General features: G+C 35.3%; 1 protein-coding gene across 1 annotated transcript in view; it reads left to right on the top strand.

Annotated features, from left to right (window-relative positions):
* LOC148950711 (uncharacterized) overlaps positions 1-27,419 on the top strand; it is a 178,475-nt gene that overhangs the window by 108,446 nt on the left and 42,610 nt on the right. The window contains exons 14-15 of the mRNA XM_089091926.1: positions 14,499-14,657; positions 17,991-18,268. Coding sequence (XP_088948052.1) covers positions 14,499-14,657; positions 17,991-18,268 — 437 coding nt within the window. The remainder of the gene's footprint in view (positions 1-14,498; positions 14,658-17,990; positions 18,269-27,419) is intronic.

Raw genomic sequence — 27,419 nt, forward strand, 5'->3', positions numbered from 1 at the left:
AGATCTGAATATGTTAGTTTTAAGACTTTTTGTTCTGTTACTGTACTTAACTTGTAGCTCCTGCATTAGTGGAAAGACCATCTTCAAGGTGTAAATGAGGAGAATAAAAGTAAGTTTCACAACGAAACAAGGTATTTATCATTACAAAAAACACTAATGAAGGTATATAGGTAATTAAGAAGGTATTTAACACTAAACGTCACAAAAGCATAATGAATCGTGTGTCAAACATAAGAAAAGAGGAAATAATTGACCTTATATAACATTCCAGATTGCTTTAAAATAATAGAACGCATTTTATTAAGTTTTGGTATGAACAGAAAGAAAAGAATCAACGTAACTTGCAAAAAATTTTGTCTAAATAACTTAGATGATAATTTAATTATCAAAAATTAAGACAATATTTAAGTGAATATCTGACATGTGATAATTTATAACACTATTATCATAAAATGAATCACAACACTTTTCTTCGTACTTAAAAAGTGGTCGTTTGAGGGAAATTGATCGCTCACCTAGTCTTGAATATCTTTAGCACCAGTCTCGGTAGAGCTAAGTTTTGGCCGGTAGCTGTTTCTTAACTATTGCGCTCTAGAAGCTCTCATTATGAACCGAATTAAGTCAGTCGAAAGGCAATGCCACACACTTTTATGGAGTCCAATTTTCGAATCGATATCTGGTGTTCCATCATCTCAAATGCTTCCGAAAGTACAAGAATAAACAAAACCCACAGAAGCTTTCATAATAATGCAAGTATGGTTGAAAATCATACTGGTGAGGGTGGGGTTGGAAAACTCCATTAGCAAATGTTAAATTAGAAATATTGGAAGAAAGTCCCTGAGTAATTACCCACTTGGAATCGATTGGTAGAATCAACATTGGTCTTGAAATAATTTGAATGAATAAAAAGAATAAAAGAACCACAGTAAATATTTTAGAAAAAAATGGAGTTGTACCTGAAAAGTCGGTACCTTTCGTTTTTTAAAGAAATATGAAATGAAATGAGAATCCACAATCAGAGCAGATAACTGACATTTTTGAGATGAGTTACTTTCCTCTTTGGGGCTTGAGTGGTGGAGGACAAATGAGACATAACTACTAAAGACATGGGCTTATGAAGACTTTGATTAATTTCACCTTAGAATTTCGGAAAAGCGCAGGACATTTAAATGCCTTTGTTATGGTTTCGAACACCTAAAGCCAAAGGCATGAAAAAAGTGGCAGCGAGACAAACGAAAATGTTGCACAACGAAGTCTGCAAGCTGTGATCACGAGAGGCTGTGATGAACAAAAATGAAGCATAACGGAAATCTAAAGTTCGAAGACAAGCGTCAAAGCGATTTGTAAACAAAGATGGCGCGCAACAACCGAGAATCACAATGAACAGCGATTGAAAAGCTTAATTTTATAAGAAGATAATTAAGCGGTATTGAAAAACCGAGGGCTTCACCACCGGGCCCCAGCACTTGGCATGCGGTAGGCTTCTATATATGGATTCTCATTATCGCTTGTATCCTAAACGCAGATAATTTGAGCCTTTTCTTGATGTCATGACGTCCAAATTGACTTTAAATAAGACGTAGTGCCTTTGTAAAATTACGTTTTTTTTATTGGACCTTTAACTTTCGCCTTGGCTTGTCTTTTCTCATTATGAAAGACAAATCGCCGAACCTCTGCTTCTTTTAATTGCTCAGGTGGAGGGACAAAAACTTCTCTTTCTTCCAACGATTTATCTAGTCTAGATTTTTAATTTTGACTGGTATGATAGGCATTGATGGCCTTATCAATGTCAAAACCAAGAACCTAATAATCATCGCTATCAATTTCCATCTGTTTGATTCGTTTTATCTCCGCTTGTCTTTCGTCCCTGTGAAATACATATAGCCGAACCTTTGTTTTTTAACAAAGGTATGGTAGGCATTGATGATACAAAAAAAAAGAAATATCACCCTAACAATAAGACGTTTCGTTGGTAGTTGCCAGGGCTTCCTTCCACACTTCGTTATATGTTCTTCGTTCCTTTTGAGATGGTAGAAGAACTTTTAAGCTACGTTGTCTTTTCACACGAGAAAATGCAACGTACAACAATCCATGATTAAAAACTGGAGTTCTAAGGTCGGCGCCAACAAATTCAAAAGTTTGCCCTTGCGACTTCAGTATAGTCATGAAAAATGATGGTCGAATTGGAAATTGATGTCGTTGAACACTACATCCAAGTTGACCTTTACTAGAGTCCACTGTAACTCGGGATATGTGGACTTCTTTTCCTGAATTTTCCACAGTAATAATATTCGCCTTAATTATGTTGTTACATATGCAGTTACAATAAGACGGGTCTCATTACACATCCCTTCTGAACTATCTAAGTTACGCAAAAGCATAACTAGGATTTTTCTTTATTTTCAAGTCATGTGGTGGTAATCTGCTGTGTCAATTCAATCGAGGAATTCTGGAGTAAATTCAATTCCTTCTTTTTATTTATCTTTTACAGAATAGTAACTTTTATACGATTTCTATTCTCCTGGAAGACGATCGACAATTTTCGCATTTGGTTTACTAACTTCTTTGTTGATTGAAGCTATAATAAATCGATCCTTCATTAAATCGAAACTTTATTTAGACAAACATTCTCCAAATACATTCTGAATTATATTGCCACTGGAAATTATATCTTCCTGTAATTCAATTCCATTAAGTTCATTTTTAGGAACATTTCCATTTGCCAGTTTGATGATGTACTTTGCAAATGCTTCCTTGTCAGGATCGACCCGCATATTTTTCTCAAAGGAAACATGTTTGAAATTCTTCCAAAGAAGACTTTTTTATTGATAAATCTAGTGTTTCACTGCGGTTGCTTCGGGGTTGAACTGGTAAACACTGACGGAAATCACCTTCAGCAACTAAAATTTTCCACCAACTGGTAGGTTTTGATTTGCAATGGACCGCAACAACTGATCCGTATTTTCTAAACCATACTTGGGAAGCATGGGTGCTTCGTCAAGTAGGAAAACATCTACTTGAGGTAATTCTAAACCTCTGCTTGAACCATGTCATACATGAAACAGAATCTGAGGAAAGTGGAGCTTCCAAGCCGAATGTCTTGTGTGTTGTTAGTCCAAATGGCAATAAAGTTGCTGCTATTCCTACATAAGCCATAAACTGTGCTTCGTAATTTTTTTCTACACAGAATGTGATAATAGGTCTTATAAACAAATGTTTTACTGGTACCACCTGGTCCATCTATGAAAAAATATTTTTTCCTAAAATAATTAGGATCATTGACAGCCTGTAAAATATTGTAAACAACTTCAAGCTGTTTTCCTTGCAGAAGCCGATATACGTATTATCTCCAGTAACAGCTGACTCTCTAGAATTTGGAAATTCCAAGCTTTGGTCATTTTCATAGGTTTCCATGCTGTCCATGCCGTATCGTTCCACCAAAGACCTAAAATTTCGACCTTCTAATGGCTTTGTATTGAACTTGGATGCAATTATACGATAAGCACACTTTACTGCAAGTTACTTAGATAAATTATTTCGTCTTGCATATAAAATGAAATCCTCTGCCAACTTATTTTGAATCTTATTCAATGAGCTTTTGGATCTGCAGGATTGCCAAAAACAAAAGAATTTGTGTGAAGAATATTCGCAGTAGAGAAGGCATTTTGGACAGTGCTGATTCTTCTAGGGCACAACGTTACCAACTGTTTTAAGATCTTCAAAACTCGTTGCATTCCTCACGTGATACAAAAGTACTCGTAAATAGAAGCACTCGGGAAAAGCCGCAAAATTTACGTTGTGAATTCATCGAATGACACGTAATCGACGGATTCTTTGTTCCCGTATACTGGTATTGCCATTCCACCTATAGTGTTCATGCATTTCCGAATAATGGAGAAATTTCTTCTTTTTCATTTGTTTTAACGCTTTGTTGTGTCAAAAATACGCTTCCAACATCGAGTCTTGTTGTCCAATATCTACCAAATCTTACTGGGCTTGGCTGATATTTTGCGTTAGATAACGTCCTGGCAAAAGAACATTTAAACGTTGAACGACATGGCTCTTTTTCTGAATATCGTAACTAAATAGTCCCCAGCATGCTTCAGTTGCTGTAATGCAGCGTCCTAGTACATAGGTTTCTGCTTTATTGGTAAACCTTGCACCATTTATTTTCTACAAGATTTATTAAAGCACAATCATGTCCTTTGTAGATATATTGGTAGTTATTGGTAGGTTGGACAATTTGAGGTAAAATTCCAAATTTTAATTAAACAGTAACACTTGGGTTCAAATTATCAGATAACAATACTAATTTATGTTTGATTGTCACCCAAGCAGATTCGCCCAAGATGTACGCCGCTTCTTGGTTAGCGCGCTGAGTGGTTACTAGACATTTGATTCCAAAGTTGAGTCCAAGGCTTATATGGCCTGGCTCTATTTCCATAAACACATTTTTCAGTAAGAAAATATGTCTTTTCATTGGACCCAGTAAATTATATTGTAATAAAATACAAGTATTTTATTGTTATTTGTCAGTATAAAAAACAGAAACAGTGTCGCTGCTTAGTTTAGATCGGGCTCAAAATTGACATTGAATACCACACATCAGAATTTAAAAAACGAAAATAAAATGTCGAAACACTAACTTTTCTTAAAATCAGAATTAAAAAATCTGGCTGTGTTATATTTCTTTCATTTAAGTTACAATTGTTCATTGCCAACAGTTATTATAAAATGATTTCATTGGTCTGTTGCTATTTTGTTTTCGCTGAAATTTTAAGTCCTATTTTATTATTATTGCCTTTTGAAGAACCGTTCGGGGGCGTTTATTCACGATTTTCTGGGGGGTAGGGGGGAGGGACAAAGTTGTAGTTTTTAGCGTATTCATCTGCCATTGAGATAAATTAAAGAAGTTTAGAAAATAAAATTAAAGACTTGGAAGAAGCTACTACTACTACTAACAACTCACCGCAGTACCCAGCCGCCTGAGGCTATCAGAGCCACGCACGCTCCTCCTCCATCCCAATCTATTCAAAGCATCCCTCTTTACACCCTTACAGTAAGTTCCCATTTCCTTTAAACCTGTCTTTATTATATCCTCCCATCCCAACCGCGGACGACCCGCTTTCATATTGTAGAAGAAAATGCTAATGTCCAAATCCGAAATGTCTGAATACAGATTTCAATTGTTTGCATCAGGGTTACATGAACTCCCAATGCTAAACTGGTTTCATCAAAAAAAAAATTGTCTAAAATAATTAGATGTATTGCCAAATTCTTTGTAGTCTGCGCTGGAGTAGGGCAAGCTATGAAATCAGATAGATTATAATTTAATACGGGATTACCAGAGGAAAACAGAGTCTTCGTTGACCCAATTATATCAAATAGATAAGACAATCGTGCCATATTTATGGCGTTCAATTACTAAATAATAATAATAATAAATAATAATAAATTTATTATTAGCCAACAAATAGGCCATACACCACAGAATTCTTAAATACACTCCACCAGAAAAATAACATAAATATCAAGTTTCACTCATTGATTTCAACGCGTCATTTACATATTTACATAACTGCCTGATTGTCCTTTCTACTGTCGTCTGCAAGATCCCCAGGAACTCCAAGTTACCACCCTCAAAATACTTTCCCCTTAAAAGAGAAAGTTGCTGGCACTCGGCGAGAATATGGGCCACATCCTCAATACCTAGGTTACATCTGGGGCAAGAGTAATCCGCATCTGCGTCTGGGGCCATCCTTTTTCTTTCAAATACTCTTTTCTATTTTTTAGTGGCAGGCAATTCGCTCGGATCCGAAACCAGGTCCTTAATGTCTCCGCCGGTAATCCTAGTTTGAAATATTATTCAAATCCAAATACCTCTTTTATTTGGAATAAAACTAAATACGTCCTGAATTTTAATGCATCTATATTAACATGGAAAACGTCGGAGTATTTTTTTTTACATTTAAGGGAGGACGGAACCCTCTGAGAAGAATCAATGGTAAAACAGTACATGCAAGGGGCTCCCAAGAACGAAACGAGTAATCGTTCCAACTGTATCATAGTTCATGTTTGTTGTTGACAGAAGAAAATATTATCAGGAAGGAAGAGAAGATTAAAAAAGAAAGTTAGAAGAATACTCCCAAGATTTATTGGAAAAGAACTTAATAAAGGATCCACTAGTAATAGTCAGGCATAACACTGATAGCACTCATAATTAAAAAGCATTATAAACTGTGCAAACTAAATAATAATGAACAGTATTGAAGAACATGCAAGTAATTGAAAAGGTAGCAAGTCTCTACCAAGGTAGCTTGTTAGAAATTTACTTTGAAAAGGGTCAAAATTGGAAATTCACAGAGTATGTGATTGAAAGAGTTGTATTTGAAATAAAGAATATCAGCTGGGAACTTTTACTTCTAATATTTTGACCCAAGAAGGATTAATCCATTCGATGGAATTCATCATGATCAATGAGGATATCAAGCCAAAATTTTCCTTTGATGTTTATATTATCCTGTTGTGTCTGTATTCATTCACCTGAAAATGAAACCAGATATTTGATGGACCGAAAAAGACTTATTAATTGGCGATAAATTCTATCTACCAAGATGATATCATATGGGTTTATATTTGTACCTTAACACAGAATAAACATCTCAGGCATAATAACATAAATGATGAGGTAACACTGACAAAATACTTTCAAGTATGGTACCGAAAACTTAAATGCCTATTGTAACAGACATGACGAATTCAGAAATGCAATATAATTAATAGTATGGACGGATTGACAGTCTAACCAGTAGCAAAATCAGCAGAGATAGTTTAGAATAAAAGAATCTAAATATTCCACAAGAAGAGATTATAGTTTAAATGCAATTTAGATGCAAAGCAAACAAAATTAAATCTAATTTAAGGAGCTTATTTTAGTAACAACATCGCTTCCAGACCAAATTTTAGTAGCCTTATTTGGTCCATGTGTATAATACCCAACTGAATAAGTTTGCCCCAACTGAATGACCCTCTCGATTGGTTCCACTTTTTTTTGGAATCGAACGCTATTTAGAATATATACTCGATATTCACACGCAAATTCAGTAAATTCACAAGCTTAGAAAAATATGATTTTATCCCACTTCCTAAGGCTATGATGAAAGAAAGAGTAAGACGACAAAGCCACATTTTACAGAAGAAGTGTTATAGATTTCCCAAAATTTTTCTTTATGGCCATCCACCCGGGGACAAACAAAAAGCAGGTCGTCCCCAAATTGGATAGGAAGAGGCTATTAAGATTTAAGAACATTCGGAATTCATGGAGAGGTAAAGAGAGGAGGCATTGACAAAGAAAGTGTTCTTTGGGGACCTCCAACGTTTCCGAATGGGGTGGCAAGAGCCCATAAAGATTTAAAGAACATTCGGACTTCATGGAGAGGTAAAGAGAGGAGGCATTTCAAATAACAAGTAAAACAAATAAATGTGGTTCGATCCCACTTTCTTTGCGAACCTATGACGTTTCCAAATGGGGTGGCAAGAGCCCATAAAGATTTAAAGAACATTTGGACTTCATGGAGAGGTAAAGAGAGGAGGCATTTCAATTAACAAGTAAATCAAATAAATGTGGTTCGATCCCACTTTCTTTGCGAACCTATGACGTTTCCATAGGGGGTGGCAAGAGCCCATAAAGATTTAAAGAACATTCGGACTTCATGGAGAGGTAAAGTGAGGAGGCATTTCAAATAACAAGTAAAACAAAGAATTGTGTTTCGATCCCACTTTCTTTGGGTACCTAAGTCGTTTCCAAATGGGGTGGCAAGAGCCCATAAAGATTTAAATAAAATTCGGACTTCATGGAGAGGTAAAGAGAGGAGGCATTTCAAATAACAAGTAAAACAAAGAAATGTGGTTCGATCCCACTTTCTTTGGGAACCTATGACGTTTCCAAATGGGGTGGCAAGAGCCCATAAAGATTTAAAGAACATTCGGACTTCATGGAGAGGTAAAGAGAGGAGGCATTTCAAATAAAAAGTAAAACAAATAAATGTGGTTCGATCCCAATTTCTTTGCGTACCTATGACGTTTCCAAATGAGGTGGCAAGAGCCCATAAAGATTTAAAACTTCATGGAGAGGTAAAGAGAGGAGGCATTTCAAATAACAAGTAAAACAAATAAATGTGGTTCGATCCCACTTTCTTTGCGAACCTATGACGTTTCCAAATGGGGTGGCAAGAGCCCATAAAGATTTAAAGAACATTTGGACTTCATGGAGAGGTAAAGAGAGGAGGCATTTCAAATAACAAGTAAAACAAATAAATGTGGTTCGATCCCACTTTCTTTGCGAACCTATGACGTTTCCAAATGGGGTGGCAAGAGCCCATAAAGATTTAAAGAACATTCGGACTTCATGGAGAGGTAAAGAGAGGAGGCATTTCAAATAACAAGTAAAACAAATAACTGTGGTTCGATCCCACTTTCTTTGCGAACCTATGACGTTTCCAACTGGGGTGGCAAGAGCCCATAAAGATTTAAAGAACATTCGGACTTCATGGAGAGGTAAAGAGAGGAGGCATTTCAAATAACAAGTAAAACAAATAAATGTGGTTCGATCCCACTTTCTTTGCGAACCTATGACGTTTCCAAATGGGGTGGCAAGAGACCATAAAGATTTAAAGAACATTCGGACTTCATGGAGAGGTAAAGGGAGGAGGCATTTCAAATAACAAGTAAAACAAATAAATGTGGTTCGATCCCATTTTCTTTGGGTACCTATGACGTTTCCAAATGAGGTGGCAGGAGCCCATAAAGATTTAAAACTTCATTGAGAGGGAATGAGAGGAGGCATTTCAATTAACAACTAAAACAAATAAATGTGGTTCGATCCCACTTTCTTTGCGTACCTATGACGTTTCCAAATGGGGTGGCAAGAGCCCATAAAGATTTAAAGAAAATTCGGACTTCATGGAGAGGTAAAGAGAGGAGGCATTTCAAATAAAAAGTAAAACAAATAAATGTGGTTCGATCCCATTTTCTTTGGGGACCTATGACGTTTCCAAATGAGGTGGCAAGAGCCCATAAAGATTTAAAGAACATTCGGACTTCATGGAGAGGTAAAGAGAGGAGGCATTTCAAATAAAAAGTAAAACAAATAAATGTGGTTCGATCCCATTTTCTTTGCGTAACTATGACGTTTCCAAATGAGGTGGCAGGATCCCATAAAGATTTAAAACTTCATGGAGAGGTAAAGAGAGGAGGCATTTCAAATAACAAGTAAAACAAATAATTGTGGTTCGATCCCACTTTCTTTGCGAACCTATGGCGTTTCCAAATGGGGTGGCAAGAGCCCATAAAGATTTAAAGAACATTCCGACTTCATGGAGAGGTAAAGAGAGGAGGCATTTCAAATAAAAAGTAAAACAAATAAATGTGGTTCGATCCCAGTTTCTTTGGGGACCTATGACGTTTCCAAATGAGGTGGCAGGAGCCCATACATATTTAACACTTCATGGAGAGGTAAAGAGAGGAGGCATTTCAATTAACAAGTAAAACAAATAACTGTGGTTCGATCCCACTTTCTTTGCGAACCTATGACGTTTCCAAATGAGGTGGCAAGAGCCCATAAAGATTTAAAGAACATTCGGACTTCATGGAGAGGTAAAGGGAGGAGGCATTTCAAATAAAAAGTAAAACAAATAAATGTGGTTCGATCCCATTTTCTTTTGGTACCTATGACGTTTCCAAATGTGGTGTCAGGAGCCCATAAAGATTTAAAACTTCATGGAGAGGTAAAGAGAGGAGGCATTTCAAATAACAAGTAAAACAAATAAATTTGGTTCGATCCCACTTTATTTGAGAACCTATGACGTTTCCAAATGGGGTGGCAAGAGCCCATAAATATTTAAAGAACATTCGGACTTCATGGAGAGGTAAAGAGAGGAGGCATTTCAAATAACAAGTAAACCAAATATATGTGGTTCGATCCCACTTTCTTTGCGAACCTATGACGTTTCCAAATGAGGTGGCAAGAGCCCATAAAGATTTAAAGAACATTCTGACTTCAGGGAGAGTTAAAGAGAGGAGGCATTTCCAATAAAAAGTAAAACAAATAAATGTGGTTCGATCCCAGTTTCTGTGGGGACCTATGACGTTTCCAAATGAGGTGGCAAGAGCACATAAAGATTTAAAACTTCATGGAGAGGTAAAGAGAGGAGGCATTTCAAATAAAAAGTAAAACAAAAAAATGTGGTTCGATCCCACTTTCTTTGCGAACCTATGACGTTTCCAAATGGGGTGGCAAGAGCCCATAAAGATTTAAAGAACATTCGGACTTCATGGAGAGTTAAAGAGAGGAGGCATTTCAAATAAAAAGTAAAACAAATAAATGTGGTTCGATCCCAGTTTCTTTGGGGACCTATGACGTTTCCAAATGAGGTGGCAAGAGCCCATAAAGATTTAAAACTACATGGAGAGGTAAAGAGAGGAGGCAGTTCAAATAACAAGTAAAACAAATAAATGTGGTTCGATCCCACTTTCTTTGCGAACCTATGACGTTTCCAAATGGGGTGGCAAGAGCCCATAAAGATTTAAAGAACATTCGGACTTCATGGAGAGGTAAAGAGAGGAGGCATTTCAAATAACAAGTAAAACAAAGAAATGTGGTTCGATCCCACTTTCTTTGGGTACCTATGACGTTTCCAAATGGGGTGGCAAGAGCCCATAAAGATTTAAAGAACATTCGGACTTCATGGAGAGGTAAAGAGAGGAGGCATTTCAAATAACAAGTAAAACAAAGAAATGTGGTTCGATCCCACTTTCTTTGAGAACCTATGACGTTTCCAAATGGGGTGGCAAGAGCCCATAAAGATATAAAGAAAATTCGGACTTCATGGAGAGGTAAAGAGAGGAGGCATTTCAAATAACAAGTAAAACAAATAACTGTGGTTCGATCCCACTTTCTTTGCGAACCTATGACGTTTCCAAATGGGGTGGCAAGAGCCCATAAAGATTTAAAGAACATTCGGACTTCATGGAGAGGTAAAGAGAGGAGGCATTTCAATTAACAAGTAAAACAAATAAATGTGGTTCGATCCCACTTTCTTTGCGCACCTATTACGTTTCCAAATGGGGTGGCAAGAGCCCATAAAGATTTAAAGAACATTATGACTTCATGGAGAGGTAAAGAGAGGAGGCATTTCAAATAAAAAGTAAAACAAATAAATGTGGTTCGATCACACTTTCTTTGCGAACCTATGACGTTTCCAAATGAGGTGGCAAGAGCCCATAAAGATTTAAAACTTCATGGAGAGGTAAAGAGAGGAGGCATTTCAAATAACAAGTAAAACAAATAAATGTGGTTCGATCCCACTTTCTTTGCGAACCTATGGCGTTTCCAAATGGGGTGGCAAGAGCCCATAAAGATTTAAAGAACATTCGGACTTCATGGAGAGGTAAAGAGAGGAGGCATTTCAAATAACAAGTAAAACAAATAAATGTGGTTCGATCCCACTTTCTTTGCGAACCTATGACGTTTCCAAATGAGGTGTCAAGAGCCCATAAAGATTGAAAGAACATTCGGACTTCATGGAGAGGTAAAGAGAGGAGGCATTTCAAATAACAAGTAAAACAAAGAAATGTGGTTCGATCCCACTTTCTTTGGGAACCTATGACGTTTCCAAATGGGGTGGCAAGAGCCCATAAAGATTTAAAGAACATTCGGACTTCATGGAGAGGTAAAGAGAGGAGGCATTTCAAATAACAAGTAAAACAAAGAAATGTGGTTCGATCCCACTTTCTTTGGGGACCTCCGACGTTTCCAAATGAGGTGGCAAGAGCCCATAAAGATTTAAAAATTCATGGAGAGGTAAAAAGAGGAGGCATTTCAAATAACAAGTAAAACAAATAAATGTGGTTCGATCCTACTTTTTTGGGGGACCTCCGACGTTTCCAAATGGGGTGGCAAGAGCCCATAAAGATTTGAAAAACATTCAGACTTCATGGAGAGGTAAAGAGAGGAGGCATTTCAAATAACTAGTAAAATAAAAAATTTTAGAAGCCTTATTTGGTCTATGTGTAAAATATTCAACTGAACAAGTTGGCCTCAATTGAATGACCCATTCGATTGGTTCCACATTTTTTTTTAATCAAACGCTATTTAGAATATATACTCGATATATTGTGATTTTGGACTTTCATATTGCAATATGTATGTATGTATATATGTATGTATGTATGTTAAAAAAAAGCCATCGGTACATAAGAAAAAAAAACAGAACATAAAAATAACAAACCCTACAAAAAACACAAATAAATTAAAAAGAAAAACGTACTTATATATCAATATTCACGAAAATATTTATAAATAGATACATCTTTCACGGTGTATCAGCCCTTCATCAACATACTTAGCCAAATTCCTTAATGTCATTGTAACTCGTGATCCTTCAATCCCTTGCACCCACCTTCTATCTGCCAACACTAGCGAAAAACACTCATTTCTCAGATCCGCGAATTCCTTACAATTGTTCAAAAGTGAAAAATATCCTCATCATCTTCCCCACACATCGGACAAGGGACTGGGTTAATACTATGACCCCTAAATATATTGTGATATATTTCGACATATTGTGATTTTGAACTTTCATATTGCAATGTTAGCTATGGTTTTGTAATGGACATGCTGAGAATACATTAAATTGAGGAAACCGAACGTGATTTATAAAATGTTTACTTAATGACTTGCGATTTTGGACTCTCATGTTGCACTACTAGGCTTTTTTTTATAATGAAAAGGCTCGGAAAGCTTTAATTTCTTTTATTCTCTAAGTCTTAAGATAGTTTTGTCTTTTAATTTTTTCAGGGTTATTTGGGTTATTGGTCATCTCGCAAACAACCGTTATACTGTGAATTCGTCAATTAGATGCACATATTTTGGTGTGTGCATATGAGTATGGTTCCCCTTAGCTTATGGGGCATAGATACCCTTAGATAACAGTTGGGCTATATTAAAAGGCTGGTAACCTCTTAAGTTTGGTATTCTCCATCAAGGAGAATCCCATGGTTTTATGTTGAAGATAAGGGTGTGTTTCCACAAGTTTGATCTCTGCTCAGTTACGCCTGTTTAAAAGCCCCTCTCCTCCTCTCTGTGGTAATGGCATCAAGTTTGGTCCCTCATTTCGATATTTTGGTATGTAGCAAAGCTCAGATTCCCTGTATTATCAGTTTTGCCCCTTTGGTGCTAGAAAGGCTAACTCCCCAGCTTTAGGTGGGACAATTTCTTTAACACCAATCACTGTTATCTTATTCGCTTTGACTGCTCCTTAAGGAGTTCCTTTAACATAGGAATATTAGCCTGTAAAGGCATTGGCTGGCTTTGAACTAAACCAATGCAATTCCCTAAATTATCACAAAAAAACAAATAGTTTCTGAAATATTATTTTATACTTATCAATAGATTTTAGAACAATTTTCTATTAATCAAAATTACGACATACATAAATGCCTTGTCTAATCTCATCAATTCGCTCAAGACTAGCATTTTTCGTCAACTGTTTAGGCTTTAACTTGAAGGAATCATTGTTAGAAGATTGAGTCAGAAGTCTCTGCTTTTGTTTGATGGTATTAATCAGTGTTACTAGCACCATGGCTTTTTCTGATAATGAAACATTCCAGTAAAACTTAACCTTGGTGTCCTATATTAGCTCCAAAAGAGCTGGATGTGCCAATTAAAACTTGAGCGTTTCATCACTCATGTCATCTTCAGCAATTCGTGTGTTGCTGGACTCTCCCTGTCTTGTTTGGTACTAACTTTGAGCGGCTGGGGATGTGTTCAACACCAGAAACCAAATGCCGTCGATGTGCAAAAAGGAAAAATTTCGGTTTCGGGTCTATGTTTTATTCAGTGTTTTACTTTTCTTAAATCGTTTTCGCGTTCAACCAGGGAATTACAACTATTCCTTTCAAGTTAAATCAGTGATTTTTAAACTATACCACTGTACAGGTTCAATGACATTAATTGTTCTCCCCTTTATTTCTTGCTTCCCGTAAATTTGTTATTTCTGAAATTATATGGGATTTAATTAAATTAGTTTTCCTTGTCTGTTTTTCTTCTTTCCTTTCTCTCTTCCTCGATTTCTTAGTTTATTTTATTTTTTCATTTCTTTGTTTGACGGGGGGGGGGGGGCTTTGAGTTGTCCCTTGTAATTGTAGTTAAATGTGTGTAATATGGTATCTTTGCCAGATATTATTAGAACTGGCAAAAGTGGGACCAAAGCTAGGCTAAAATTATTGTAACTTGTCTTTATACTACAAGATACGGGCATTTGTAAAGCGTAGCTTATATTTTTTCTCCTTTACTGTCTTTTTATATTGTTTTATCGTATCCAGGGCTATCAAACAACTCTTTTTAGCCTCGTCCTTGTATTGTTTTATGTCTTTAGTTCATTTATTTAGTGCATCAATATGACCTTGAATATTCTTGTCACTGTGTCTCTTAATTGCAGAATCTGGAGATAGCTATTGTAGAGAAACTGAAACTGAAAAGACTTATGCATGATGGTCCCAAAAAAACCGTGAATGATTTATTAAAAATACTCTTAGGTTTCAAAAAAATCGATGCCGAAAAAAAGCTTGATGTTCTAGTTCACATTCTGTATGCCAAGGTAGGTGTTTCTCGATAATCACTTTAACTAAATATTATTCAAAAAAGAAGATTTCAATAAAAAGTAAAGAGTCATATTAAAATGTAAGACGAGCAGAAATAAAGTCACGTAATAATTTGAACTTGAAAGGAACAAAAATAACTAAGTGCATAAATGAAACATGTTACAAATAGAAACTAAAATTTTATTACATCAAACATAAAGATTACAAATACTGCAATGGATTAATAAATGAATCTTAAAATAAACATAAATAAACTGAAATTGATTAAAATTTGAAAAAAAAAACAGGAATAGGACTGCTACTACTACTAACAACTCACTGCAGCACGAAGTCGCCTGAGTCTGACACAGATGCGCACGCAACTTCTCTATCCAAATCGATTCAAAGTTCCCCTCTTTACGCCTTCCCAAGAAATCCCAATTTTTGTTTAAATCCTTTCTTACAACTTCTTCTCATTGCATTTGGGAACGACGTGCTTTTCATTCGGCCCTAAACGGATGGCCAAAAACGACGATCTTCGGCAATCTCTCATCCTTGATCCATAGAAGGTGTCCTAGCCATCTCAACTTTTCATTATAACCCTAGAAGGCAGGGTAGAACCACTCTTTTTGGACAGCTTACGGGTTTCCAAAAGAATTCGTAGACAATTCCCCTGGAAATTATCTAACAGAGCCCCCTTTATCTTTCAAAGCAGCCACTTTTCAGACCTATACTTGGCCATTATCATCATTGTAGCTTTCTATATACTAATCTCGGTTCACAGACTTATCTTCCTATTCTTCAAAACTTTTTTCTATTGCAAAAAAAAAACACCCTGGACCTTGGCTATTTTACTTTTAACATCTTTACTGCTTCCACCATCTTTTCTTACAATACTACCCATGGAATTAAAGCCAGCAATTTCGTCGATCTTTTCGTTACCCGACATTACTTTCTTACCCAGCATCGCTTTCTCACTGTCGTTTATTCTGAGTCTAAGGGACTTAGTCTTCTTAATATTAATCTTCAAGCCGAATCTTTCCCCCTGAACTGTAAAAACTTCCAAAAAACATTCATTGTCCGAACATTTTCATCTGGGACACTCAAATCATCTGCATAATCTAAGTCTAGAAGAGTTTTACTTTACCACTTGGTTCAATGCTCTCCTATTGCCTTTGCCGTGTTCCTTAGTGCCAAGTCTATCAAAAGAATTCATATAAATAGGGATAGAAGGCAACCCTGCTTAACTTCTGACCCAATCAGAAACCAGTTACTAACCTAATTCCCAACCTTAAACGCGGCTATGTTGTTCTTGTACATAACACTAATCGCTTTAGTTTGTTTATCGGGTATACCATGCAAGAATGTAACCCTTGCTAAAATTCTTCTATCGGCTGAAGCAAACGCTTGTTAATAATTTCTAAAACTGAGGACTAAAGTAATCTAAATACTCAGATACTTGTCAATTATTAATCTAAGAGGGAAAATTTGGTTGATACATCCCTAAAGCCAACCTATTCTTCTTTTAAAAGTTTATCTACCGCATCACTAAGTTTAAAAAGTATCATCATACTCAGTAATTTGATTCCTACAGAAACCAAGCTAATGTCTCTATAATTACTTAATTCAGTCTTGTCACCTTTTTTATAGAGTGCTTTACTGAAAGATTACTTTACCACTTGGTTCAATGCTCTCCTATTGCCTTTGCCGTGTTCCTTAGCGCCAAGTCTATCAAAAGAATTCATATAAATAGGGATAGAAGGCAACCCTGCTTAACTTCTGACCCAATCAGAAACCAGTTACTAACCTAATTCCCAACCTTAAACGCGGCTATGTTGTTCTTGTACATAACAGTAATCGCTTTAGTTTGTTTATCGGGTATACCATGCAAGAATGTAACCCTTGCTAAAATTCTTCTATCGGCTGAAGCAAACGCTTGTTAATAATTTCTAAAACTGAGGACTAAAGTAATCTAAATACTCAGATACTTGTCAATTATTAATCTAAGAGGGAAAATTTGGTGGATACATCCCTAAAGCCAACCTATTCTTCTTTTAAAACTTTATTTACAGTATCTCTAAGTCTAAAAAGTATCATCATACTAAGTAATTTGCTCCCTACATAAACCATGTTAATGTCTCTATAATTACTTAATTCAGTCTTGTCATCTTTTTTATAGAGTGCTTTACTGAAAGATTTCCTAAAATAGCTATGTACTTCCCCATTTTCAAATCATATTAATAATCATTAGTAATTTATCTCTAACTTCACAACCCTCGTATCTTAAAAAAAAACACTCATTTACCACACTTTCAGCACCTGTTGCCTTATTATTTTTTAATCATTTAGTTATGTCTTTAATTCTTCCTCGGAAAATAAATTTTCCTTCTCTTCCAAAATACCACAAACTTTTTTATTCTTTCCTGTATCATTTCCTGTAAGTTTATTATGGTTTAGCACATTCTAGGAATATTTTGCCCATCTCTCTCTAACTATCTCATTATCGCTAATTGAGGCACCGCTCTCATTATTGACTGGATTAAGTCGAAATGGATTATTCCCTCTCAATTTGGTTACATTGTCAATACAATAATTTACTGTTATGCCAACTGGCTGCATCTTCCATATCTTCCACAATTTTACCCATGATCTTCACTTCACACCCCCTTAGTTGATATTTAATGCTTTATCTACTGCCCTTACATTCCTCTTATTCTTCTATGATCCATCACTGAAATACTTCTTGTACAAACCCCTCCTCTTTTCAACTAAACTTAGTGTCTGTACTAATATTCCTAGATGTGTTTCTAACTTTCTTCCTTAAGACACCATCTGCTACTTCATAAACTGTTTTGCTGAAATTATATTTTCTTGTGATTATTCATTTAATGAAATAAATGGAAATTTAGCGTATATGAATGAAATCAATGGTTCCATCCATCTTATATATTAAACGAACAAAAGTTATTCCTCTAATAGTTTAATCTATGCTGACTATACCTCTAATAGGACTTCTTAACCTAACGTTTTCTCTTATTTTTTTGCATTATATTGTTATATTTCCTTTCTTCTTCTTGTGTGTTTTGAAAATTAGCTTAATTTTCTTTTTAGGCCACTGACAAGCCAATATGCGCTCTTGAATATGCTAAACTCTGTAAGCTGATATCTGAGAGAGGCCTGCCTAGAGGCCCTATGAAAGTCAGTTTTCGTCAACCTCTTCCAGCAGTTTTCGTCAACCTCTAATAGGAATTCTTAGCCTATCGTTTCCTCTTAATTTTTTTTTCATTCTATTATTATATTTCCTTTCTTCTTCTTGTGTGTTTTGAAAATTGCCTTAATTTTCTTTTTAGGCCACTGACAAGCCAATATGCGCTCTTGAATATGCTAAACTCTGTAAGTTGATATCTGAGAGAGGCCTACCTAGAGGCCTTAGGAAAGTCGGTTTTCGTCAGTTTCTTCTCAACGGATGTCAGCAGAATTTTGAGAAACAAATGAAGGGCAAAGAAGAAACTGTATCTATACTGAAATCCTTACAGGAAGCTGGTACAGAAGAAAAGAAGGCAATACTGCTAGTCAAGCTAAATAAGAGAAAAGAGGAAAAAAAACGTAATTTGCTAGGAAATGTGAGGTATTTCTTTTCCTTTTCATCAGTATATCAAAACATATCTTTCAGACGTATGTTAAACATGTATGTTTCTTGTGACTTTTTGTTTTCGTCGAAATATAGTAACGGCTAACTGTGGGTTGTCGATTTACAATTCTTATTGACCTCATGTGATTTCCAGCTACCAAGTTCAATAAAGAATTTCGAATATTGTGATAATTTGTTTTTAAAAAAAAGCAAAATAAAAAAATCGATGCAAATTTTACAAAAAAAATAAACAATTTCTTTTTCATCAATAAAAATTGTCGAGATATCAAAGAATTTATGGATTCGTCATCCGAAAATATTGCTTTGACAAAGTAACAGATTCCTTTAAACATTACCAATTATTATTATAAGTGGTCTATTTTGGCATATACGTTTATTTTTTTTATAAAATAGAATTAAAAGGTAAAATTTTGATAAAAGAAACAGTGTCCTTTTAAAGTCACAAGATCAAACTTAAATAATTCAATAATTCGATCTTTAGAAAAATAAAAAACGAATGACCTTTGACTGTCAGTTTAATATAGATATGTATATACTGATATTTATTCCTTAAAGTTTTAATATTTTTTATATATTAAAGGCAAAATTGTGAAAACCATTTAAAATGTATTTTGTTTTAAGTAAAGTACTAATTATGTTCTGATCTTGAGAATGCATGAGGGTTGTCAGGCCTACTCTGGTAATTTTCCTTGTTTTGAGTTTGACTCGGTTATTTACTGTAATTTCTGTTCGTTTTGGGTTTCATATATTTACTGATGGTGATTTGTGGTAGTTTTACAATTGAAATATTACATAACTTTATTTCTGCTCATTTTTGGTTTAATCGAGCTTTTTACTTTTCTATGAAAAACTTGTTTTGCAGAAAAAAATTCTTAATTAATTTATGGTTTTTTTTTATTGACGAAGACAAAGATTTTATTATATTTTTTTGGATGTTTTTATAAGAATACATAGTTTGGCCCACTATTTGTATGATGGAAAAGTTTTTCTAACAACTTTTAATCCTGACATAAATAGTATTGCTTAGTTTAATTTTATACCTCCTCAAGTTGACCTGAAAAATAAAACTTCATATCATTCCCAGAAACTTCTATCTATGCTCTTTGGTAACCTGGAGACACTCAAACTCTTTATATTTATTAAGATTGTAAGAGCAGAAGTAGTAATAGTAGTAGTCCCGAAAGTTTCAACTTATTACTCCCAATCGTTTTCAATATATATCTGAGGTGTCTTATTGGCGACCATACACACAGTGCCTTTTGATTTGGTTTTAAAGCAACATTTAGTTTACAAGCATATTGGGTCAATTTCATATTTGTGTGGGGTTGACATACTCAATAACCCTAGAGATGTAGTTGCTGGACTGTTCTACTATGCCGAACAAAATGGCTGTTTCAAGATCTTGACTGGATATGTTTAGAAAATGAATGGGATTGGGTGGAGGGCCCCTTGCTCTCTAAGAAATACATTCTAAGACCACACTGGCTATACATGACAAACGAAACTAAGAGAGGAAAGAAAATAACAAAATGAAAAATAAAATAAAAAAAGGTGAAAAAACGAGGATTTTGTCAGCCAGTGTCGAAACATGAAGAAGAAGAAGAAATAAGCAAATATTTCGACAAGGACTTCCGCCGAGTTGCCCTCAGTACTAAACAAACAAAAAAAAAGAAGAAAAGAAAAAGAAACCAACGAAAATTGAACCTTTCGAAGTTTACTTCACAACAACAGAATAAAAACTAAATAAGAACCAGGTTGGAATCAATTAAAAAAATCTACCAAGACGATTGAGTAATAATCCTTTGTTTTGCTATAGTCTTAGCTGGTCTACAAATTCTTTTATCATTTGATGTGCAAATAGGTTCTGTCAGGTTATACCGGGCGAAAATATGGATCGATTTCTTCAAAATTGAACTGTCATAAATTGGGCTCAATGAAATATCTTCAGTATCTCTGTCTGTTTGCTAAATTTCGGTTTATGTATTTTTTTTATTTCAATTACCTCTTGAAAAGTTTTTGGTAGGCCATTTACAGAAGATATTAAAGTTCCCTCGACAAAAGGAATGAGATGGGTCAAATTTTCAAATATGTGCTGGGTCAAAGCTAAATCAAATTTCTCATTTTTATTTTACAATGTCGGAGACTTTTCTAATGAAATTTTGTGTTTATGCAAACGTACACCTAGTTGTTTGTGGGTCCTACGGATGTAAAATACCCAACATGAACACGGGATTCTATAGACACCACTACCCAGTACAGGGTCAGTTTTATCCTTTCCTGAGTAGAAAAACTATTCAACTTTTTGTTGAACATTTTGTTGAACATTGTTAAACCGAAATTTAGCAATAAATAGAGATACTGGAGATATTTCATTAAGCCCAATATATGACAGTTTAATTTTGAAGGACTCAATCAAAACTTTCGCCCGGTATAACTTGAGAGAACCTATTTGCACATCAAATGATGAACGAGTTTGGAATTTTAAAAGACAGTAGACTAATTACCCCTAAATATACAAAGAATTTCACCCCAAAGGTTGTTCAGCCCCAAAGTTTTGCGGTCTGCCTGAAATCCATAAGAAAGATATTCCGTTACGTCCTATTGTAGCATGTTACAGTTCTCCAGCTACGGGTATAGGAAGTTTCTTAGCCACAATTTTTAAGCCTCTTTTAAACACACAGAAATCTTATATAAAAAATTCCATAGATCATGTTGAGAAGTTAAAAAATCAAAGTATAACAGAAAAAACTATCTTATCTAGTTTTGATGCAGTTTCCATGTACACTTCATGCGATGTCCATAAATGTGAGCAAGCCTTATAAAGAAAATTAGAGGAAAATTCAGCTTGGTCGGATTACAAAACTTTGGAAAATGATGCAATAATGACCCTTGCTTGTCTTTGCATCCAGTTCTCCTCGTATTTTAAATTCCGAAAAAAAAATTTCCTTCAAACCGTAGGCCTATCCATGGGCACTGTTTTGTCTCCTTTTTCGCAAATTTTTACATGAATTTCATAGAACAGTCTGCTTTGAATAGTTTTCACTTAAAACACTCTATCTTGTTTCGTTTCGTTGATGATGTCCTTTCTGTTTGGGAACATGGACAAGACTCTCTTAGAGATTTTTTGGCACATTTGAACTCTTTTTTTTCAAATATTCAGTTCACAATGGAACTCAAAGATTCAGGGAAGCTGCCTTTCTTGGATGTTTTGATTATAAAACTATTCTTATTCTTGAATTTTCTATATATAGAAAGCCAGACTATTATGATCAATATCTACATTTCTCTTTGCACAGCCCCCCTTCTGTGAAAGGAGGGTTAACAATCTCTTAGTCGACAGAGTTTTAAAATACTTTTCCCGTGATCAAATAAATTATGAATTAAACTATGTGAAGGATATGCTATTCTGCAGGGGTTACCCAATAAAACTTACTGAAAATATCATAGATAGTCAACTAAAAAAGATAAAACAAGGAAATAAGGAGCCCGTCCTTCTAGACTCAGTTACCCCGGCAATTGAGAAAAAAACTTTCATCACTTTACCATACATCCCGAAACTTGACGATAAACTTGGAAAATTAAAAAAAAAACATAATCTCTCTGTTTCTTTCAAAACTGAAAAAAATTTGAGCATTTTTTCAACTGAGAAAAAGATAAAACTGACCCTGTACTAGGTAGTGCTTTCCCCAGAATCCCGTGTTAATGTTAGAAATTTTACATCGGTAAGACACACCAACAACTAGGTGAACGTTTGCATGAACAAAAAATTTCATTAGAAAAGTCCCCCCGATTTTAAAATACAAATGACGAATTTGATTCGGCTTTGACCCAGCATATATTTGAAAATCCGACACATCTGGTTCTTTTTGACGAGGCAACCTTAATATCTACTGTAAATGGCCTACCACAAACTTTTAAAGAGGTAATTGAGATAAAAAAAATATAAACCGAAATTTAGCAATAAATAGAGATACTGGAGATATTTCATTGAGCCCAATTTATGACTGTTTGATTTTGAAGGACTCAATCAATACTTTTGCCCGGTATAACTTGAGAGAACCTATTTGCACATCAAATGTTAAAGGAAGTTGTAGGCCAGCTAAGACTGTAGCAAAACAAAGGATTATTGCTCAATCATCTTGGTAGATTTCTTTTTGATTGATTCGAACCTGGTTCTTATTTAGTTTTTGTTCTGGCGTTGTGAGGTAAACTTCGAAAGGTTCGATTTTCGTTGGTTTCTTTTTCTTTTCTTCTTTTTTTTTGTTTGGTTAGCACTGAGGACGACTCGGCGGAAGTCCTTGTCGAAATATTTGCTTATTTTTTCTTCTTCATGTTTCGCCACTGGCTGACAAAATCCTCGTTTTTTTCACCTGTTTTGATTTTATTTTTCATTTTGTTATTTTCTTTCCTCTCTTAGTTTCATTTGCTCTCTAGTCTCTTTTGGTTCTGAGAAAGGGCACGATAACTTTTAATTTCGGATCGATTTAGCTCCTTGTTTTAATGTTATTTCTGACTATTGTAGAGTGGTGTTGCGTATGATGTGCCTATATGCCTTTTTGGAAACCTGCATATATATAGTTGTTTCGTTTAGTTGAAACTCACCCTAAACCTTGCCCTAAAGTTTCACTTTAATACCCTTAGCATAATCAGTTACAGTAACTGTAGTGGTAATATTAATAGCATACATAGCCTTCTGGCTAGTTCAAAATACGCCACAACTTGTCCTTTGAAGGTTCAAACCGAATAATTTAAGCCGTTACTGATATATTTCTATGTCACTTTTTTTTGGAAATCTACATGGTCATAATTTGTTTTGATTTAGTTCAACAAGCTCATAAATATTTCTTGAAAGATTCACTTTAATGCTTTTAGCTTGTGTAGTGGCAATATTAGCAGTATATGTATATCACCTTTGGTTTCTTCAACATCCCCTTCAACACAAGCTGAAAGTTTCAACTTTATACGATCAACCGTTCCTGAAGCATTTCTGATACGCCCTCTTGACGACCTGTGTGGGCATAGTGTGTTTCAAGCTGTTTCAATACAGTTTCAAAATTTTCCAAATTTTTTGCCTTATACCTTTAGTTTTAGTAGCAGCAGTAGTTTTAACGTATTGTCTTTGTGTCAGTTGAACATCCCTCTTGTCAAGTGGAACATCCCTCTTGTCAAGTTCTGGAAGTTTCAACTTAATACAATAAGCCAATTCTATGACATTGCTGATATGTTCTTTTGATAACCTGTATGTTCATGTACTTCTTGAAATTTTCATCTCAGTGCTCTTAGCCTTACAAGTAGTTGCAGTAAAGGTAGCAATAAAAGTAGTAGTCTTAGTAATAGTAATAGTAAATGTAGCAGTGACAGTAGTATTAGTAGTAGCGTACACATATTGCCTCTTGGTCAGATGATCTTCTTCTTTAAACATTCTCTGAAAGTTCCAGCTTAATACCCAAATTAATTCTTGAGATTCGTTCTTTTGACAATGTACATGCACAGAGCGCCTTTTAGTTCAGTTCAAATTTTTCCTCAATATTCTAAATAGAGTAGTGTGTTAGAAGTAGTATTAGCGGTAGCAGCAGTAGTGGTGGTAGCTATAGTAGTAGTGGTAGCATGCAAATATTGCCTTTTTGATAATCTGCCGTATCATTTCCTGAAAGTTCCAAATTAATATACTCAGTTATTCCTGAGTTACGACCTTTTGACAATACGAATAAAGCATAACTTGTTTCGATTTAGTTCAACACGCCCCTCAGCATTCTCTGAAAGGCTCGCCTGAATGCCTTTCGTCTTTTTGGAAAGTGGAGTTCAAACATGCATGCCTTTCTCAATGACATATATTACATGTAAACAGTGAGCGAATTGCTTAACTTACAGCCCTTTTCCTAAGGACTGTGGAGAGGTTGACATCCCCAGAGACATAAAACTGGACCTTTCAACAATACTGAACAAAATAGTTCTCTTGAAATTTTGATTCGATGTGTTTTTGGGAATGATAGGCTTGGGAAGGGGGCTGGTTGCCCTCCATTCACTTTTGACTCTTAGAAAGGGCAATAGAACTTCCAACTTCCGATCAATTGATCCTCTTCCAATCCGAGGTTTATACGACCACCCGTTCCATAAAAACCTAATATGTCCGGGACATAACTTACAACCCTTGCCCCTGGTCTCTGGGGGGGGTGTGTCCACCCTGAAGGCATTATTATATGTTCTTTGGACTCTTATGAACAGAACGGCTATCTCACAATTTTGATTGGATGCTGTTGGGGAGAAGACGGTGTCAAGAAGGGGGTAAGCTAGTTTACCTTCATCACTTTTGACTTTTAAAAGGGAGCTAGAACTTTTCATTTCCAATCAAATGAGCCTCCTTTAAAGTTCACTCGACCACCCTTTAAAAACCTTATGTGTCCCCGGGACATAACTTACAACCCTTGGCCCAGACTTTTTGGGGTTGTGTCAACTCTAAAGGCCTTGTTTTATGATCTTTGGATATTTTTGAACAAGTCGCTATCTCAAATTTCTATTGAATACATTTTGGGAAATATGACCGGAAGCGGGGGGGGCGCTAGTTGCTCTCTGATCACTTTGACTCTTAAAAAGGGCACTAGAACTCCTGATTTCCAATCCAATGAGCCTTCTCCAAAGTTTATATGACTACCCTTGCCATAAAAACATTATATGATCCGGGTCATAACTTAGAACCCTCGCCTTGAAGGCTGTGGGGGGATTGTCATACTCAAAGATATAATTACTGGACTTCACAACTACGTTGGACAAAATAACTATCTCAAATTTTTGATTGGACATCTTTGAGATAAAGATGGGCAATGAGGGATGGTTGGTTGCCCTCGATCACTTTCGACTATTAAAAAGGGCACTAGAATTCAAAATTTCCAATCGAATGAGCCTCTTTCAAAGTTTCTACGACAACTCTTTCTTTACGAAGCACCCTAGTCTAAAAAAAAGAAAATATTACTTACCCACATCTCTTGTTACTTAGGCAGCCCTATTGTGCTGCCTATGATACTGATATTTATTCCTTAAAGTCTTAATATTTTTTATTATAGTCGAAAAAGTGAAAACAATTAAAATTTGTTTTGTTTTCAGTAAGCAAATTCTGTTTTGGTCTTGAGAAGGCATGGGCGTTGTCAGCCCTACACGTGTTAATTTTTGCTCATTTTTAGTCTGACTCGATTATTTACTGTAACTTCTGTTTGAAAAATTTGTTTTGTGAAAACAGTTTTTTAAATATATTTTTGTTTGTTTTCTATTGACATACTCTTTTTCATGAAAAAAAATATTTTATGTCTTTATGTTTTTTTCTATAAGAATCCATAGTTTGGCTTGCTATTTGTGTGCTGGAGAAACTCCTCAATTTGACCTGAGAAATAAAACTTAGAATCATTCCCAGAAAATCTTATCTATGCTCTTTGACAACCTGGAGACACTTACACTCCTATAAGAAAAGGAAACGATCAAAATGGGGTTTTTAAGGCCAAACGAGAATACTGAATAAACAACAAATTGAATATTTCGAGAGGACAACCGCGTGAAAAAAAATAAAATATTCAAGAAAAGCACCGAATAAAAAAAACAACAAAAACACCCGAGGAAAGTAAATATGAAAAGAACCAAAAAAACAATAAAAAAACCAAAAAACTAAAAGATGAATAAACTTCAATAAAAGCTGAAAATTATAAGAATTAAAACCAAATACCTAACGGAAATTATTAGAACAGGGGTGTAGATTCACGCCAGCATAACTATGGTCTAGATACTTCGAACTTACAAAACCTTATCGATGAGAATTGCTGAATGACTCGTAAAACTTGTTACAATTTTTCTCTAGGGAGAAAAAATAATTCGCAAACACCAACTTGAGATAAACAAGATTCACTTCATTCAGTAAAAGTATAGATATAGATATATTTCTCACAAAAGCCACATGGGCCATGGACATTACAAATCCAACAAAATACATAAAACATAATAAGTTCAAACACTTTGGAAAATAACACTATGATGGAAAACCATCCCTATGTCTCATCCCCACACTCACAAAATTTCCCATCTTTTTAATATCTAATTTGCAACTACTTCCTATTTATTTTCTAAACAGCTCCTAGGCATCACATCCCTCCCAAAAATTTCCCTTCTAAGTACTTTCAGTTCTTCACAATAACACATAAAGTGTTCTAAATCTTCAGAATCTCCGCACATCGGACAAGTGAAGTAACCACTCCCCACCTTAACCCTTCCTAACTGCTTTTTTCTCCCCCCCCCCCAAGCAGCATAAAATTCTTCCTTACAGATAAAACCCATTTTAAAGTATCATTTTGGAGTCCAAATTTCAGACATATTTCTTTTGCATAGTCCTCTTTAATTTGTCTACATATTCCAGGGGATGGCGAATTAACCTTGTCTTCTTGCCAAAGTTGGATCTCTTGATCTTGTAGCACTTTTCTATAGCTGTTGCAATCGCTTCTGTTTCCATCCCAGGTCCAATGCCATCATTCCACCAGCCTGATAGTCCACAATTGTCTAGTACACTCTTAATTTGCACAGGCCAAGAATTTTTACTTTTATCCCATAACATTTCATTGAAAGCATTTTTTGTTAACCGATAACCTGGCATAGCAATAATTTTTTTCCAATAACCTACCATGCGTACTAACCGTTTATTTCTTAAGCTAAAAAGACCCAGGTCACCCTTTATAACAACGCTATTAAAATTTTTATCTAACTGTATTAATCTTTTAAAATAATGTAGCTGTATTCTCTCTATTTCCACCCCCCCCACTCCTTTCGTGTCCCCATATCTCTGCCCCATAATGTATAGCAGGTGTTGTAGCTTGAGCTTGATATGCTTTTGTAGCTTGATGAGCTTTTCTAGTTTGATATCCTTTGGTCCTATATCCTTAATGCAACTCTTAAAGAATATGCCAGTTAAACTTTTACCTTTATTTGACATTAGAGCTATTTTTCTTGCCCACTTACCATTTGAAACAAGTCTAAAGCCTAGGTAACCATACTCCGTCACTACTTTTATAACTGTCCTCCCGTAACTAAAATTTTCTTCAGATGTCTTCGCTCCCCTTACAACAACCATTACTGCTGACTTCTCTAGATTTAA

Source organism: Artemia sp. Qi Xiang Cuo, chromosome 7 (genome assembly GCF_049724085.1).
Source record: "Artemia sp. Qi Xiang Cuo chromosome 7, ASM4972408v1, whole genome shotgun sequence".
Classification (NCBI taxonomy): domain Eukaryota; kingdom Metazoa; phylum Arthropoda; class Branchiopoda; order Anostraca; family Artemiidae; genus Artemia; species Artemia sp. Qi Xiang Cuo.